Source organism: Megascapheus bottae, chromosome 3, assembly GCF_031878675.1.
Source record: "Megascapheus bottae isolate mThoBot1 chromosome 3, mThoBot2.hap1, whole genome shotgun sequence".
Lineage (NCBI taxonomy): Eukaryota > Metazoa > Chordata > Mammalia > Rodentia > Geomyidae > Megascapheus > Megascapheus bottae.
Window position 1 is genome coordinate 26,977,252 of NC_143511.1, and position 18,784 is coordinate 26,996,035.

An 18,784-nucleotide genomic window follows, 5' to 3' on the forward strand; every position below is an offset into this window, starting at 1 on the left:
TACAGGCCAGGGTATAGATAATAGTAGTGGTATAACCAAAGTTGAAAGGGCAATATTTTTGTTACCTCAGTGTAGAACATTAATTACAAAAGGAAGTTTCTTTTGTCTTATTAATTATCTAATGAGTGTCAGAGGGTGGCCTGCTGCAACCTCTCTTTGAGATCTGGCTGTCAATAAGGCATCCTCTATGTGCAAATTATGATGATTTAGAAGATCTCATTTCTGATAATGACGCATTAAAGAGCAGGATTAAGCAGAGCATTGCAAACTAAGTATAGCACTCGACAGAGAAGGATGGCTACATTTATCTACCAATGGGACTTCACCAGGCCCCAATCCTACACCATCCTGGAAGCATCATTGTTTCCAAAAATGTCAAAGCACAGTTTAAGAAACTTTGAGCTTTAATTGGTACGTAGTACAGAGGGGTTCTATTTGGGTTTCAGGAGTAGATATTTCATTTGCATTTTATCAGGTCTAGGGTTGGTTTTTTGGTTTGTTTTATTTTGTTTTGCTTTTAGGAAAAAATATGTATCCAAACACTGTTTTAGTACATTAGAATGGAAGGAAGAGGGAAAAGGTAAATGATGGTTAATGATCTGTTTGGTGATATATCTAGTAATACATAACTTAAAATTCAATGGTGCTTTTTGTTGTTCTTTTTTTTTTAATCTAGCTGAATATTTAGGCATAGCTGATGCCCAACAACATGGCACTTAGTTTATTTACAAGTAGATCTTTACAAAAGAGAATAGGAGTAGAGACATGGGCATTTTGAAGATTTCTCATAGGGGGTACAGGAATGGAGGGAGGAAGGATAGTCATATTCAATGTACATTATGTACAAATGAACTTGAGGGCGATGATAAGAGGGAGAAATGGGAAGAACAACACTGACCAAAAAGATGGTCTCATAACCTAACTTATGGAATTGTAACCCCCTTTTACCATTATATAATAATAATAATAGTAATAATAATAACGATAATGAGATTTCTCCTATTTTTCCTTGGCCAGCTGTTAAGTGATTATCTCTGTGTGGTGTAACATTCTCATAAGAGCTAAAATTTTTAAAGATAAATGATTGGGAACATTTTCCCCACTGAAAATTCAGTGCCTTTATAATAACTGAATAATCAAGTCTTGCCCCCTTTCCATGCCCAACTGTGGGCTGTTCTGGCCTTCATCTCCAAATCCTCTTGAATAAAGAGAAATGTTCTTAATGAATTTTCTGTTTTATATGCCAAAAGAATTCATTTCTTCCAAGGAAGCAAGGATTCATTCAGTCAGAGCTCTCTTTTTTTGTTAATACATCCCTATTTTAAATTTTCTAGTACTTATGAGAAAGCTTTGTATACATAGACTAAGAAGAATTTTTGAAGAGTATCTTTAGATGCAATACTGAGATTCAAAAACTGGTACAAAGGAAGGGAAGGGATTTTCTTTTGTGTCACCTGTCAGTCGACACGGTGTTGATTTAGGCATGAGCTAGAACAAGTCAGTATCATCGCAGATCAGAGAGACCCCAAAGAACCCTCGAGCATTGGAAGTATAGTTCTGTAGCCATGGACGGAATCCTCCTGATGCTTCTCTTCCTATCTCCAAGCGCATGGACATGGACCGGCGGAGAGAAGATGCTCGGAATCCAAAGCGTAAGCCGCGCCTCATGGAGGAAGACGAGCTGCCTTCCTGGATCATTAAGGATGACGCTGAAGTCGAAAGGCTCACGTGTGAAGAAGAAGAGGAGAAAATATTTGGCAGGGGCTCTCGCCAGCGCCGTGACGTGGACTACAGTGATGCCCTCACCGAGAAGCAGTGGCTCAGGGTAGGTGTGGTTTTTTCGTCTACACTGGATGATTAGAGTGGTTTTTGTGGCTTAGAGAAATCCAGAGGAGCTGAAATTCTGTATGAGTCAAGCTATTGGTACCAGGGAAAGGACTCTTGAACCTGGAAGGTAAACTCATTCTGCTGGTAGTGCAGTGGAGTCCTTCTGCATTTCAAGGTGGTACTTAGAAAAGATAAAATGAAACCTTTTTATCTCATTTTTTTTTTCCTAGAGCAGAATTGGCTATGGGAAGCAAGCTCAAGGTTATTAGAGTTAGGAGACCCACTAATGTTTTTATGACCAATTGTCTGGTCATGCCTCACTCTCTCAAACTAGGAATTAAAATGGAGAAGGGGCCTTAGAGATCTTTTTAATTGTTCCATCTCATTTCTTGGTCTTTAATCAGGGTTTTACTTCTGCAAGGCCTGCAGAGAGAGTTCAGAGACAACAGATACTTCATGGTGTTCTAGCTGTGTTAATTTGTAGAGGCACAGCCTATTTAGGGTTCTTTTGGTTTGCTGAAAGATTTGAAGCCCAGAGAGGTTGTGCTTGTGAGTCAGGACACACCGCTGGAAAGAAATAGCAGAATCAGTGGGTGTTTATGGATTTGTGTGCTCAGTTTTGTTTGGATTTGATCCGTCCATTGCAAACGCAGATTAGAGCTTGGGACGTGGGTCAGTCACTGGTGGTTGGAAATGTTATTCTCCAGTTTGTGTTTCGGTCTTTTGTTTTGTGTTTTCTCTTTGGAAAATGATTTCTCATTTTGAGTGGGGAGTAAAATCTCATGCTGTTCTTTGGAGATCCCAGAAATGCCAGAATGCTCATGTGAGCCACGCGTGTGATTATGGAAGCCAGTGGGATGCTTTCCTTGGAAGGGTTGACTCTGCTTTGCAATGTGAGGAGCAGAGTCTCCTTGAAAAGTATTCATTCCAGACCCAGGGCCAGTAAATGAGAGCTGGAAATAGTAAGTGCCTTTGGGGGGGAAAAAAAAAAAAAACCAGAAACTGCTGCTGGGAGTCTTTCTTTTCATTTCCTCACAAGAGAATGCAGTTCCCCAGTTTTTCAAGAAGATTTTAGGGGCCAGCCATAAGTAGGTAGGTGGGCAAAAAGGCAAAGGGAGGGTTCCGAGATTGGCCATCAAAGGCACATGGGGCTTAGTGCCACTTGAGATGTGATTCACTCAGGGTGTTGTATGATAAGAGGAGTGTGACCTGAATTTCGAAAAGATTGAAGTCTGCGCCATTCTGAAGACAGGCTAACAAAGCACCTCTCATGTTTATGGTTGAACAGTTGCATCGAAAATACAACTTGTATGTCATTATTTCCCTGTCATATCCAACAATTCCAGTGCCCTCACAGTGTAGAGCTGTGCATTCCCTTTGTTCTTTTGTCTTAGCATTATGTATGTATCTATAATCATTAAGGATTTATTCTATAATGGGAAGAATTTTTGTTTAATAATCATTTCTGAACTCAGGAAAATGCTATTCTTTTTTTTTTAATTTAAGCAAGAAATTAAGTACCTGGAGTGTTATTTTACAAAATGAAATGACACTAATCTAGACCAATATTCAAAAAATCAAATTTTGGATGTAAATAATCTCCTGACTTTACAAGCAAAATAGCCCTGTTTATTGGGCTAGAATGTCACTGAACTTATCTCTTATACTATAATAATTGAGAAATGCACTTAAGAAAAATAACATGAATCTTGGAAAGTATTTGAGTTTAAAATACCTTATTTTTTTTTCTCTTTTCCTTGGCTTATCCCCCTGAAGATTAGCACAATGCCCAGTGGATTCTAGAAACAAAATGAATGTTTGGAAAAATGAAAGCACAGTGTTAGAAAAGTGGAAGTCACTAACTTAGCAGTAGCGTTAGGATTACAATTCTCTTTTTAGTGTGTCTAGAAGGCTCCCTTTCTCTCTACAGCAGGCACATCTGTAAATGGAAGTATCCTGTAGATATCAAGGTTTATGATTCAATCCTAAGATCCCTTGTAACATGCCCAGTTCTCCAAGAAGGTTGAAAGTATTCTAGGTTGAGCTTTGCTATAAATGTATCTCCTTGTAGTGGATCTTTTGAAAACCATATGTTCATATTTTGTATGAGTCCACAACATGTTGTAAAGTAGGCAGGATGCGAGATTAATACAGAACACCCTGTAGCACTCATAGTGATGCTTACTGCCCTTTGTTTTCCTGTCCACCCAGCAGCAATCCTGTTTGATAGCAGCCTATTAAGTTTCGTTTTAATAAAAGGAAATCCAGAGAGTTCTCATGGGCCTGAAAGAGAAGAGATGGTCTTTAATGCTGATGGAACACACTGAACAAACTGAGCCAACACAGCCTTGAAAGGGAGATTGGCAAGGACTGTCGTGTAAGAAATGTTCTAACAGGGCTGAAATAATTCTGCTTTTTCCTGGCAATGTTGTACAAATCCTACTTTGGCTGAGGCATTGAAGATACATAGCATCCTAGAGTTGGAAGGCAGCTGAATGGAGCAGCTACCCATCCCATCTCGTGCTTAAATCACACTCTGCAGGTCTCATGCCAACAGGCTGGCCATCCTTCAAAGGAAACATACTACCTTTTTTGTCCACATAGCCCATCCAGTTCAAGATCAGTTCAGATTGTTGGTCTTACCTCCCTTTGGACAAAATCCTCTTTCCCTGTAGCTGCTGTTTCCTGGCCTTGATTCTAGTCGCGGGATAGAACAGAGCAATATGCTTTCTGTCTTTAGAATCACAGCCTCATAGATAAAATACTGAAGGACTCATGATCAGTATGGAATGAATTTCCCTACACTCTTCTTTCTTTTGAACTTCTCTCATCCTTTAAGGTCCAATTCAATTGTCTCTTCCTCCCTGGTGTCTTGGCAGATAATTACTAATCACACTTCCCACAGTGTTCTTAGTTACTTTGTTTGTCCTTCTGTCACATCCCTACTCTAACTTTCCAGTGTTCATGGTCATTGCCAGCAGGCTTGATTCCCTGACTGGCTAGGAAGCTAAATCTATCTATGTCTTGTTAGAATTTAGCACTTCCATGTGCAAGTAAAAAAACACCCTGATTGCCCCATTTGAAATAGTCCCAGTATGAGGTCTATGTTATGCTGATGTATAAGAGATTGGATGAAGATAATGTGCACTGCTGTAACAGATCTTTCTACACAGCCCTAACCATGGACTTGTCCAAAAAAAAACTGAATCAGAGCTTATTTCTCAACTCACATAAAAGCCTGTGGTGGGAGTTCCTGATTGATGAAGACACTTATTCTCCAAAGAGCCATTCGGATGTCCAAGCCGACAGAGCCTCCGGCACTCTGGTCAGATCCATCCTCCTAGGTAGATGGGGAAAACAACATGGCGCCATGGGCAAGGAGTTTCTGTGGGCAGCTCCTAAGTGGTTACACATTGCTTCCACTGTCACCCCATTGACTTGAAATGGTCAGTGGCCACTCAAAGGAGAGGAAGAAATGTGTTCTGGCTGTGAACTGAGAAAAGCAGCGAGATTTGAATGAACAACTACCTAGCAGTCTGTGCCTCAGCAAACTTAGGATAAGTGTAAAGATATTGCTGCTTTCCTTGAAAGCTATAATATAGTCTTATCACAAACAGGTTCTATTTTGTAATCAAAGTATGCTTAAATTTCCACAGTGCCCTGGAGAGAATCTAGTTAGTTGGAGAATTTTTTTTCGGCATTTATACTGTTGTAATAAGGAAGATCACAGTTTCAAATATAGTTTTTAAAAAGGGAAAATATTTTAAGTTGCTTTGAAATCTGTTTCCACTGACACATGCCTTTGATGATTAGCCATTCTCAGGTTACTTCATTTTTCTGAGATGGTCAGTTTAAAATTCTCATACCCAAGGGGCTGTTTCCTACAATCTCTCAATACGTCTTTCCTTCCCCAGATAGCATGGTTAAAGGTAGAAGCTAGAGTTTCCATATGGCTTTGAGGCAGACACCTCAATTCTCTCCTTACATTCTAGGACACAGTGCTAGGCTGTGGTTTGTTGTTGTCTGGGGAGGTCTTGATCTGCAACTGATTCAATCTCATAAGCTTGGAGACTTTGATGATATGTTCTCTTAAAGTTAGCCATACCGCTAACTGAAAACAGTACTGCATCCTGACATGTCATTTAAAGCCTGGCCTCTTCGGTCTCTCAGTTCTCATGTGCCCTCCTTAAAGACAATCTCTCAGTTACTTCATGCAAACTGTCTTAGGATAAAGTACAACTGGCCTGTCCTCAACAGGCATGTAGTTACTACCAGGCCTGTCAAGCCTAAAAAACACTACAATCTGATGGCTGGACAGGTCCAAGAACTTCTTCAAATGAGCAGTGCAGTACAAAATGCGTCACATTATTTTGTCAGAGTTTATGACCATATTGCAAGGTACTGTCTTGGAGCTTTACAAGGTTCGTCTCTGAAAGATCTGAAGCTCATACTTTGTTAGCCTTCTAGTACATGCTTCTGTGGACATTTCTAAGGCTTTCTTCCCATTTCCCTTCTAGCTCCATCCTCCTCAAGTTTGGATCCCGATGGGACAGTATTCTATTTAGACCTCATCAGCAATGCTGCCACTAACCACTCAGAGTCAACAAAGACTCCATAAGATCTAGGGCTCAGTTAAGATCATCCATACTTCTGAGTGACTGGCTGTAAGTGCAGGATTCTCACAAACCCTTGCATTCCATAATTTGCTAAAAGTGATTCACAGAACTTAGGAAAATGTGTCTTGTGGCTACAGTTACATTTGTACAAATCAATGAACCAACCAAATGGGAAGAAGCCGAGGAAGGTATAGGAATAACTCAAAGCTCTTTGGCCTCCCCTCATGTAATCAAGTATGTGATTCTAGTTGCACATCAGCAGGTTCTCCAAATGCTGCCCACTGAGCTTCGTTGTTCAGAGTGTTAATTGAGGCCTCACTATGTAGGCACAATCAATTAAATTTTTTTTTCCAGTCCCGGGGCTTGAACTCAGGGCCTGGGCACTATCCTTGAGCTTTCTCGAGGCTAATGCTCTACCACTTGAACCACAGTACCACCTCCAGCTTTTTCTGTGTATGTGCTGCCAAGGACTCGAACCCAGGGCTTCCTGCGTGCTAGGAAAGCACTCTACCACTAGGCCATACTCCCAGCCCTCAATGAACTCTCTAGCCACATGATAAACTCAGTTTTCTGTCCTCCCTGGAGATCATACTGGATATTATGGTTTAGATAGTGCTCTCCCCACCTCCCCCATACCAGATGCACGTATATAGGAAACAGGATAGAAGTACATTCTGTATGTGTATGAAAATACCATCCTAAACCCCCTTAAAACCTTAAAATTCACTAGTCAATAGCTCCACCCATTGATGGGTTCCTCATGTAATGACATTTATTAGGAAGTGCTAGAAGGTGGAGCTTGAGTAGATGATTAGGTACTGAGGGTGAGCCTTGGAAGAGTGTCTTGTCTGTAGTTCCTTCCTATCATACTTTCTGCTTCTTGGCTGTCATGGAATGAGCAGCTTTGTTGTGTTGTAGCCCTCCTTTATGCAGTTCTGAATCAGTGTAGGCCCAGAAACCCAGAACCAAGTGATGGTAGACTGAAAATTTTGAAGCAGAAACAGATCTTTTGTCTTTTAAACTGTTCCTAGATTGTATTTATCAGCATAATCAAAAGCTAACTAATACACAGGACAAAGTCTCCACCCTGTGATAACTTTCCTAGTAACTCTTAGAAACCTTAGAAACATCCCAGGAGATGCTTAATCCTTTATTGTACAGCATGTAATAGTATCTTCAGGTCTGTCCTGATATTTCTCTTCTGCCTTGCTCTCTGTCTTTCCACCCATCCCTCTCTGTCCTGTGGGAGATCGTTCTCTACTTTGCCTTCTTGTCATACAGTAACTTTGTTTTGCACTGCCCTTTTGAGTATACACTGTCTCAGTCTCCAAGATTTCCCTTAGTTCCAGAGTCCCATCAGGCAGATTTTGAATCCTCAAAAGGGCAGTGCAAAACAAAGTTACTGTATGACAAGAAGGCAAAGTAGAGAACGATCTCCCACAGGACAGAGAGGGATGGGTGGAAAGACTGAGACAGGTGCAAAGGTGCAAAATTGATAAGTCAACCCAATGATACACAAGCAAAGAGAGCTTGATCACTGCACTGGGGGCTTTAAGAAGCTATAAAAAGCAGGGCCTGACTTTCACTGGGAACTCTTACACATGTTCTTTTAGGGAGATTCATCCCTTGAAGAATATGCTTAGTTTGCAGGCCATAGTCACATATTCAAAAGAAAAGATGGGTGAAAAACAACTCTGGCAGAGACTATAGTACTGTAACCAGCAATGTTTTCTTCAGGTCACCTCAAAAGAATGAACCAGAGTGACCTCATGATTTTGGCTGCTTCCCTCTCTGTAAGTTCCTCCAAAGAGCCTTCACTGGAATAAAAACAAAGACAAATTTTGAGAGCATATTATTAGTCTTTTGAAGGAACAGCAGTTCCCCTCACCAAGTTAGAAGCCTTCCTTTCAAAATGCCTACCTTGGCCAGGAGTTTGGCCTAGGGGTAAGAGTGCTTGCTTAGCATGCATGAAGACCTGGGTTCGATTCCTTGGTACCACATACGTAGGAAAGGAGCTGGAAGTGGTGCTGTGGCTCAAGTGGAAGAGCTCTAGCCTTGAGAAAAGTCCAGGGACAATGCTCAGGCCCTGAGTTCAAGCCCTACAACTGGCAAAAAAAAAAAAAATGCCTGCCTCACCTGGGGCTAACTTGTCACTGACAGGAAACCTGGATTGAGATTGCAGTTGGAATTTAAGCAGTGGGCTTCAAATCCTTTTTTCCCCACTTTGGACTGTCACTTTATCCCAATACTTACTGAAGCAATGGCTTTCTCTCCGGAAACAGAACATAGCCTGTCTAGAAAGTGTGCAAGAGAATATAACAATGGTTTACAAATATTCTATCTATTGCTGTTTTATAACTTTGATGTTACAATGCTATTTGTGAGATATTACTGGTACTGTATTAACTGTTAACTATTAAATATGTATTAGTTATTTGTATATATAATATAATTGCCTGGTCTCTGTAATAACCTAGAAAGTATCATTATTGTGTCTTTAGATATGAGAACAGACACTCCATCTACCAAATTCATTTTCTCTTTGTTTTTGTTGGTACTGAACTCAAAGCTTTGCATTTGATAGGCAAGTGCTCTGCCTTTTGAGCCATGTCTCCAACCCATTTTGCTTTAGTTATTCATCAGATAGGGTCCACGTTTCTGACTGTAACCCTCCTTTTTCCAACTCCCAAGTAGCTGGGTATAAATATGAGCCACAGCACCTGGCAAAGACTTTTGCAGAGCCTGGTGGTCTAGGATTTTTTTTTTCTTCAGCTAATTTCATCCATGTGGGTGGTGGTTAAGATGTTACTAACATTGTAATGTAGCCTTCATTCTTGAGGCAGGGACTTTGTAAAACTGGAGTGACTTCAAAGCGAAAGAACAGCAACAACAAAAAGGACTGGAAAGCAATTTCAGAAGAACCCATGTTCCTATTCTTCTGGTTCCTTTAGTGGTTCTGCCAACTTCACAATCCTTTCTTTCCTTAAAACACATAGTGCTAGCCTTGAATTTCTTTAACTGCTGAATGAGTGATTTCTGCCCCACAGCACTTAAGGGTAATTGGAATGCAGCCTAGATTTTGTGCTCTGTGTAATACGTAATTGCCAGCCGGATGCAGAGAACACATTTTGGAGTACGTTGTTGTCTCCCAGTGGCTCTGATGTCTTGAAACCATAACTGTTAAAAAGTTCCTCTTATTTTGCTGGTGCATTTGTTATCTTTCCGTGGGCCTTGTCTGCCTTCTGTGGGGTCTTTTCAGGAGCTCTCAGTATTGAAAGAAGACACCACTTCTTTTCTTAACACCTTAAGCAATTGAGCTCCAATAAGTAGAAGATAATGGGCCCTAGCCCTTAGACCTGACCATAGATACAGCTGTTAGAAGGAGGAGTCTTGAGGAAAGGCAAAAATGCCTTCATTCTCCCTGATTAGTCAGCCACCAGATGAAAGATTGAGTGTCTCATTCATGGTTTTCTGTGCCTGAATCATATCATATGTACTGCCTACTAAGGGGATTTGGGGAAGTTTTCTTTTCTCAAAGTTTGATGTAGTGTAAAGAAAATAAAACACTGAAAATATAGTAGGCCATAACCATTACCGAAGAATGTGGTAAGTCTTGGAATATCCTTTAGTATCTTAAACTATGTAAATGCCAGGATGCAAGTTTCTTCAGTTAAGGTATCCCATCACTAAGATTTTCACAGAAGGCAGACAGATCCCTGAAGATTCTAGCCATAAAGAACTAGGAAAAACATATTTAAGGAAATAGTGTAGGAATTGGAGTTTCAAGTGAGATATCTGAAAATGTGTGGAAATACAACATGAGAAATTTATCCCATCCTGTATGAACAGGTAGGCTGTGGACTTCTTTCTTACATAAAATAGCTGTACTAGGTTACCATCTCTTCTGTAGAGTCTGGATTTTGCACCACCCAGCCTGAAGTCACAGATGAACTGGGATGTCAGTGTTGTGTTTCAGCTGAGAGTATTCTTTATTACTGGAGATGTTCTTTTCTCCAGAAATACCATGTTTTATATTGGCAAGAGTTTTTTATTTTGCTTCTTTTACCTAAAGCCTATCATATATCATTCTTGCTATTTTTCTTGCCTTTATCTGTCAATTTAACCAATGCTTCCTTTGTTTTTGTTATAAGAGATAAGACTTGCAAGAACTGATATTTTTTTAAAGGCTATTTGGCTTTTTAAATCGAGTCATTCACTTTACTGGGGCAAAATTTTCTAGCAAGCTGCATTTCCCTTTTTATACACAAGGGAGAGCTAAGGGCCTAGAAAATAGATTTGGGTTTTGCCAAATTCATGATTTTTTTCCCTGCTTTAGGATGGAAATGTTGATCTAATTTATGGTGGTAAGAGTCATGACGTGTTTAGAGAAATACTTGACAGTAGTTTAAGAATTATTTTTATAACATTTCATATCTATTTCTTCATTTTTAGAGCCATTGACTAGATGGATTTTGTAGCAGTTGGACCTTTGTCAGAATTCAGTAGGGTAAAATTCGATGTACCCAATAGTCCTTGAGGGCCAATGTAAATAAACACTAAAGGCTGAGAAGCAAGAGTGATATTTTGATTGATTATTTTAAGAAGCTTAGTGTCTGGAATTTCTAGTCTTGAGTTTTATCCTCTGAAATCAGGATTCATTTCTGAAATAAAACCTTAGTCTTTCAAAAACAACCATAGAAAATTGGATCCATCTTGCAGGTACAAAAGAGGCCCAATAAGATCATAGTATTTTTTAGATTATTTTAGATTTTAATATTTTTATATTTATTTCTTCAGAGAAATGCTCATTTAAGGCATATGTCTATGTTTTAATCCAATCTTTTGTTCTTGTACGTTTTACTTAAAAAAAAAAAAAAGTAAAAGGACCCAAGGTGTTTGCCTGTGGAAAGGGGAGGAGAGAGTGTAATTTAGGAAGAGGGGCAGAATGGTGTGACTTCTTTAGGGTGTCTGGGTGGATATTGGGGTAGGGCTTTTGCTGTTGATGGCCCCCTGTCTGGGAGTTCAGGAGAGTGGTGGAAGGCATCTGTGATGAAGAGCCAAAAGTTCAGATGCCAGCTCCACTTTACTAGCTTGGCAGCTTTGACTATCCTGTTGCCAAGTCCCTTACCTTTGTTGTCCTTTTGTGGAAAATGAGGGAAATTCTAGCTCCTATATGAGAAGGTGTTCTGAGTTTTGCATATATGTAATATAGAACCTTCATATAAAAAGGTTCCATGAACTCATATAGTACCTATTTAAAACTTAACTTTTGTATAGAGAAAAATCTATTGGTTAATCGTAAAATAAAAAGGGGGGGAATAAAGCCAGGTGTGTTTATACATTCACACAACCCCAACTTCTAAGGAGACAGGCAAGAAGATTGAAGGTGGAGATTGTACCTATTTCAGAAACAAAAGAGAACTGGGCGGCGGGGGCAGGGGAGAGGGGGTGTGTTCTTAGAGCCACACTAGAGCGTTCCTAAGCTTGAGTCCTTGAGTTCAATCCTCTGAAGCACTTGTGCTCACACACTCACACACGTGCGCGCGCGTGCGCGTGCGCGCGCACACACACACACACACACACACACACACACACACACACACACACACACACACACACACACACACACACACACACACACACCAATCTTGCCCAACACACATACAGCCCACACACATGCATTCATTCTCTTGTTATATGTCGTAAAGACAAAGTTTGGGGTGACTAGAGAAACATTCAGGAGAGTAGTAAAGAAATTCCTTATATTTTCTGTGGAATTAAAACAGCATTTCATGGTCCTTGCTGAAGATGTTTTGGGCCTGGCCACAGACGTATCCTGACCTGCAGTCACTTAGCTGTTAATTGACTTTTGTTTGTTTCTACCTAACTGCCTGCCAGCCCATACTCAGGCATTCATTATCTTTGCTCCAGTTTCCCCCTTCATCCTTCATGCCCAGAGGAAGAACACTGGGGCTAGCAGTCAGGAATCTGGAATGTGGATCCCAGTATGTGTGTTAGCTGAGTCCTGAGGACAGAGGCCCCACTCCAGGGGTTCCAATGTGCCATATTTCACTTCTCACCCCAATAAAAAAGACATAGGTGGTGACATAGGTTGGAGAAAGGAAATGTATTTACTCTGGTGGCTACGGGAAGAGGGAATAGTAAGTGACTTAGCCCATCTTCAGGGTACTGTTTAGAACCAAATAAAGGAAGAATTGGCGATGGAGCGGAGAGGTGGCACAATTAAGCAAGCTCGATCTAACGTGGTCTGGTTGGTCTTCTCAGTCCAGGCTCTGGAGGTGGTTTGAAGAAGTTCTTCATTCTTTGGGCAGACACTCCTGTGGGGCGATGGCTCCCACTTGAATGTGAGCTCATCACAGGATTGATCTGCAAAGCTCTGCTGTTCCTGGACTCCAAGGTGACGGCAGGTTTAAGACATAGATTGAAGACTTTCAGATGCCTTATGGGAGTTCTGGAACAGGGCACTGTAAAAGTTGAGAATAAAATGCTTCAATTATTCTTACCCTTAAGCCTTCAGCCTTGCAGGGAGTTGAAGACCACTTAGCGATCAAGCAGCCCTCAAGTGATTAACATGCCGACGTGCAGTGTTAATCAGGAAAAGTTTTCAGACAAAGGAGATAGATGAAATATAGAGCCAGGCTTTTATCCTGCGTTTAGTTATCTTGTGAGCGCAAGTGAAGAGCCAGTGCTTTTTTGGCAAAAGCAGTTTCTAAGTATCCACTATGTGTGGTCTTGGAAAGATCTCTTGGCCCTCCTGGGCTATTGAGAATGTCTCTACGTTCCCCTAAGTCCCCAAACCTAATTTGTATGTTGAAACTGAATCCCCAGTCTGATATGTGTCAGGGGGAGCCTTGGAAGATTCTTAGGTCATGGGAGTGGAACCTTCATGAAAATCCGTGCTTGTATGAAAGATTCCCAGGTGAATGTTCTAGCCTTCTTTTTGCTGGTAAGGATACCAGAAAAAGTCAACATTATCAGCTATCTGGACAACCCTTAGCCCAGTCACTGGGCATCCAGATTCACAAGGAACTCTTCCAGCTACACAAAGGAAATTCCTAAAATTGCCCCAAAGCTGTTTGGATTGTACTTTTTGCAAGGGTCATATCCTGCTCTCTCAATCACGAGTATCCAAATGGAAGTTGTATAAGAGTTCATTTCTTTCAGTATCCATGTATTGGACATGCATTAGCTTGAGCTGTACACTGTGCTTGGACAGGGAAATGGTGTTAAGGTATTTCATTCACAGCTGATTGGCCTTTGTGCAATTAAGAGCCACACTTGAGAGATGCCATTGCAGGGTTAGCCACCTTGAAAAGCTTGTCAAGAGCAGATCTCCAAGTATACATAGGTGGAAATTAGCAAGGAAAAACAGCTTGTAAGGTGCTTTCATTTGTAGAGTAGAGCTTTTCTAACTTGGAAATCAGTAGAGTTTAAACCAGGCATATTCTCCTTAAGGCTAGACTTCTGGTGTCACCCTTCTGATGAGCATATTTACAAGTGTCCCCTTCTCATCTCGAGACTCCCAGGGGAGAAAAGGGCAGCTGCTTCTTAGGACACTGGCCTCCAGACAGAGAAGGCAACTGGGTTGATTTTTCTGCATCAGCTAGGAGACACAAACCTTGCTCACAACCACCACTGTGCTGATGTAGTTTCTACTCATTGTTCTTCCATCAGGGGAAAAAGAATTACAACACGGGGCATTCACTGAAGGGGGTGAGGGATATTGAGGATCTGGATTCTGGCCATGTGACTTTTTTTTTCTTTTTGCTAGTCCTGGGGACTGAACTCAGGGCCTGAGCACTGACTATCCCTGAACTTTCTCAAGGCCAGAGCTCTACCACTTGACCCTCAGCACCACTTCCGGCTTTTTCTGTGTATGTGGTACCAAGGAATCGAACCCAGGTCTTCGTGCATGCTAGACAATAGGCCAAACTCCCGGCCTGCAAAGCTCATCTTATTGTTCTCAGCAGTTCAGGTGGCTGCCAAAGAGGAGTCAAAGGGAATTTTCCAGAATGTTTATCTGTTCTGGTCTCCAATTTGAAGTATACTGAAACTCAAGCACTTTAGGGTATCAAGTTGACGCTTGTTGCCTGGGTGGCTTCCACACAGGACTGTCCTGCTGTAATCACATTCCAGAAGTGTGTTTTACCCATCTTCACATCTCCTCCTTGTCCAGTGTTACAGTTCCTGGCTACCCTTGTTGAAATATCCAGCCTCTGCCCATAACTGTCACGGAACATCATCATGTGTAACGAGTACCACTGTCCTTCCCACTAGTGTGGTGCTCTAGGATGGCCTGTCTTCTCCACCGCTGTGCCCCAGCACTGAGTAGGCACTCTGTAAATGTGTGACTACGTGGATGGATTACAGGCAGAGGCAGGCTAGGAGGGGATTGTCATTTATATCCTTTTGGCAGAGTCAGTCATTTCACGTGTTTTCTTCTTTATGGGTCAAGGTAGAAATGGCTGGCATTCTCTCCAATTTGACTCCAGTGATCCGTGCCTTCATGTAAAGATTTCTTACTTAAAAGAATCCTAAAGGCATGCCATCTCACATAAAAGTGCTTATGAGCTTTTCAAGAATGTGAAGGCTCCATTTCTAATTTCAGAACACATTGATAGAGATTACTGAAACATGCATAAAAAGTACAACCATTGCTTCCGCTCAGCTATTCCTCAAAAATCCCCATCAATCTTAAAACAGCTGTTTACTAGCATGAAACCTTTCATTTCTTTTTCATCAAAAACTGGATTAGTAAAGCTCATCTAACTCAAAATGTTTTTAAAGACACAGAATACTAAATTAGTTGAGTTTTCCTTGCCAGGGCTTAAACTCAGGACAGAGGCACCATTCTTAGTTTTTGTGCTCAAAGTTGGCACTCTACACTTGAACCACTTGAATTCTAGCATTTCAGTGGCTAATTGAAGATGAGAGTCTCATGGACTTTAAACTGTGATCCTCAGCTTCAGGAGATGCTAGTGGTTCTGTTCCTCTCCTTTCAGCATTGCCTTTGGTGACTGAGTAGAAAGTGGGTTGGCCATGAGGATATGGGGGCTCTGGTGGCCACGCTGGGGCCCTGTAACATCTTGGATAAGACTCTTCTATGAGGCCATGGACAGTGGAGCTGGGTCAAGATGGATAAAGTCTGTAGACTAGAGTCTAATGACTGCCGGCCATTTGTCACCAGTGCCTATAGTGTCCCCAAAACAGTGTGGATTTGCCCAGGGCCAATTTTATAAGACTCAGTTCTCAGGAACCAAAACTCAATAAAGAATTTTATTCTATATTTTTAGTCTTCCTCTTCAACACTGCAGGCTTGGGAAAGGGCTCCTTGCATGCTTGTGGCCTACCAGGTGGATTTCAGGAACTCTTATAGTTGTAGTACTTGAGTTGTAGTACTTGAGTATTGAGACCCGTCCTGGGTGACGATGGGACCTGATGGACAACAGATCACCAAGGTGAAGCTGGTAAAGGGAACCCTGTCTCCTCACAGGGCAGTCGAGGTCTGGGTTCTGTGTACACCAAGGCCCAGAATTGTCAAACACCTTCTTGTCAAGAAGCAACCTTTATTAATCCCTCGTACACCACTTTTCAGAGTATATATAACAGCTGCTAAATGGATCCATTGTATTCACTGAAAAAAAATAATAATGTAGTCTCCTAAATTATCAGCACCAAAGTCCACTCGTAATTCCTTAAAAAAGAAAAAAAATCAGACTGGTGCCAGTCGTTCATATGGCATAATCCTAGCTAGACAGGAGACTGAGACCTGAAGATCACAGTTTAAAGACAATCCAGGCAGAAAAGTCCCCATGAGACTCTTATCTCCTATCAGCCATTCAAAAAAGCCAGAAGGGGCCCTGTGGCTCAAGTGGTAAAACTTTCACCTTGAGCAAAAGAAGCTCAGGGACATTACCCAGGCCTAGAGTTCAAGACCCAGAACACCTCCCCCCCCCCAAAAAAAAAAATCAGAACATAAATATCAATGGAAACCCAGTCTACATATTGTGGGTTCTATATCCTCAGATCCAGTCACAGCTAAAAACTTTTAGAAAGATCATCTACTCAACAGATTTTTTTAAAATCATTGTTCTCTAAGTAATATGGTATCACTCACTATTTACATAACATTTATGTTCTATTGGATATTACAAGCAATCTGAAGGTATTTTAAGGTATACAGAAAGAGGCATATAGGTTGTTTTATGGGAGTTGAGTATCTGTGTGTTTGGATGTGTGTGAGGAGTTCCAGGAACCAGTAAATGATTATATGCTTCAGGAGGTAAGGGAAGGATTTTGTGAACTTCACAATCTGTAGTGTCCAGGTAGGAGGCACTGAGCATGAACATTTGTTGAATATGAATAAATGTGAACCCAGTTTAGGAGTTTGCTATTAAGTATTTTATTTGCCACCAATTTATCTGGTTACATGAATCTGAGAGTTCCTATTTAGTTGTATCTTTTCGCAGTTTTTCAACCTTGATCTAGTACATTTGGAGCTTTGGGGTATTTTGATTCTTTTTTGTGCCTTGTACTCATTGTTTTTGTTTAAAGTTTATCTGAAGGCATTTCCCTGTCATAAAATCATAATAGAAAAAAAATAGAAGAATGAAGGAAAGAAAATAGTATTACCTATAATCTCATTGATCTTCATCTATCCAGACTGTAGCCAAGTTAAAATCCCAGATAGGGATATTTTGGAATTATTTTTCTCCTGTTGTAAGGCTCAGTTCTTTTGTAATAGTGCCAGAAAATCCCATCAAGCTCCAGCCTGCTGCTGGTTCTACTGGACTGTCACTCTACTCCATTCTGTATGAACACCCTGTCTTTCTAGATGCTTATGTCAGGGGACTGCCTGTTTTGTTGTTTTTAGGACATTAAAGGACATGTGGGGATATGCCTTCCACACTAGAAAAGCAACTTCTTTCTCTCCCTTTTTTAAAGATTTATTTTATTTGTTGATTTTATTGTCGGAGTAATATATAGCGGGGTTACAGTTACATTCGTCAGGTAGTGGGTGCATTACTTCTCCCACATTGATATCCTTTTCATGTTTTTGCCTCCTTTCCCCACCCCCTCCTAATCATCTTATTTCTCCCCCTTACCTTCCCTATTTCAAATAAACAAATTAATGTATATACAATATACCAGGTAACAAAGTCATCAGATACAGTAACCATATGAGATTAACCATAAGGGGAAAAAAGATAACACAATATATTAAGAACAAAAAAGAAATAACAATGCATTAAGAATAACAATCACAAAGATAAACCTCTTATTTCTATATCCTAGAGTTCATTTCATTTAGTCTAATCCTATATGATCTAATGTCTTTTTCTCTTTCTAAGCAGGGCTTTGGTATTTCACTGTTTGACCTGTTTTATATTATGTGACTGGTGCATTTTACTGCCCAAAAGTAAATATCACGTCTTTTTTCCTCCTCAGAACTGAATTCTTTTTCTTTTCTTTTCTTTTTGTCCAAGACCAGGGACTCGAACTTGGTATTTGATAACTTGTTTCATTCGTTGGCTGGTGCTCTACTTAGGACCTGAGCCAAACCTCCAATCCCTCAGGACTGAATTCTTAAGCATGCCTTTCTAAGGCTAGAGATCCAAATGCAGGGCCTTCCAGGTGCCTGGCAAGCTACACTCCTCCCCCCGCGCCCCATCCAGCTCTCCTTGAGCCAAATTAAGCCCCATCTCTCAGTACCTGCCCATCTTCCCCCTTCTCTGTATCAGACAGAACGAGGCTGAACATTATAAATATACATACACTGCCTTTTAATCCCCTGAAAGTCTTGAACTACATGTTATAGCCCTCATTTTGCAGGAACCTCGTAGTCATGGACTATGGCTGAGGATGTGTCCTTGAGTTGAATACCCAGTCAGTTGCCTTTTATATTCTAAGAATGCACAGCTGTGGTACTTTGAAGTTTGGCGAGACTGTTATCACCATGGGAGGGGGTAGGGCAGTGGTCCCTGCTCGCCACTGACTTGAGGTCCTCCTGGTTTGTGAAGTTTGTGTGCTTCTTGAAAAGGTGTAGGATCTTGAGTCAAATCAGGAACAGAGAGTTCTGATGACCTGTAGTCTTATACTACACAGCCTCCGAGAAGGAGGCTGGAGGGCTGGCCCCACTTTGAGAGGGGCTTCTTTGTGGGCTTCTATCTTCTGAGCTGCAGGATTCGGTGAGCCTTTTAGAACTGAAGGTCAGTTTCTCCACCCTGCTTTGGCTTTTTGTCTAGGAAAGCTGGACCCTTACTGGCCCTCCTCCTCAACAGATTCAGTGGAGTTGCAAACACTTCACTGCCTTTGAACTA

At 41.1% G+C, this 18,784-nt stretch overlaps 1 protein-coding gene across 4 annotated transcripts in view; it reads left to right on the forward strand.

Annotated features, from left to right (window-relative positions):
- Window positions 1-18,784, forward strand: part of Smarca2 (SWI/SNF related BAF chromatin remodeling complex subunit ATPase 2) — a 173,749-nt gene that overhangs the window by 112,281 nt on the left and 42,684 nt on the right. For all 4 annotated transcript variants that reach the window (XM_090329694.1, XM_090329697.1, XM_090329696.1 and 1 more), the window contains exon 27: window positions 1,607-1,825. In XM_090329694.1, coding sequence (XP_090185820.1) covers window positions 1,607-1,825 — 219 coding nt within the window. The remainder of the gene's footprint in view (window positions 1-1,606; window positions 1,826-18,784) is intronic.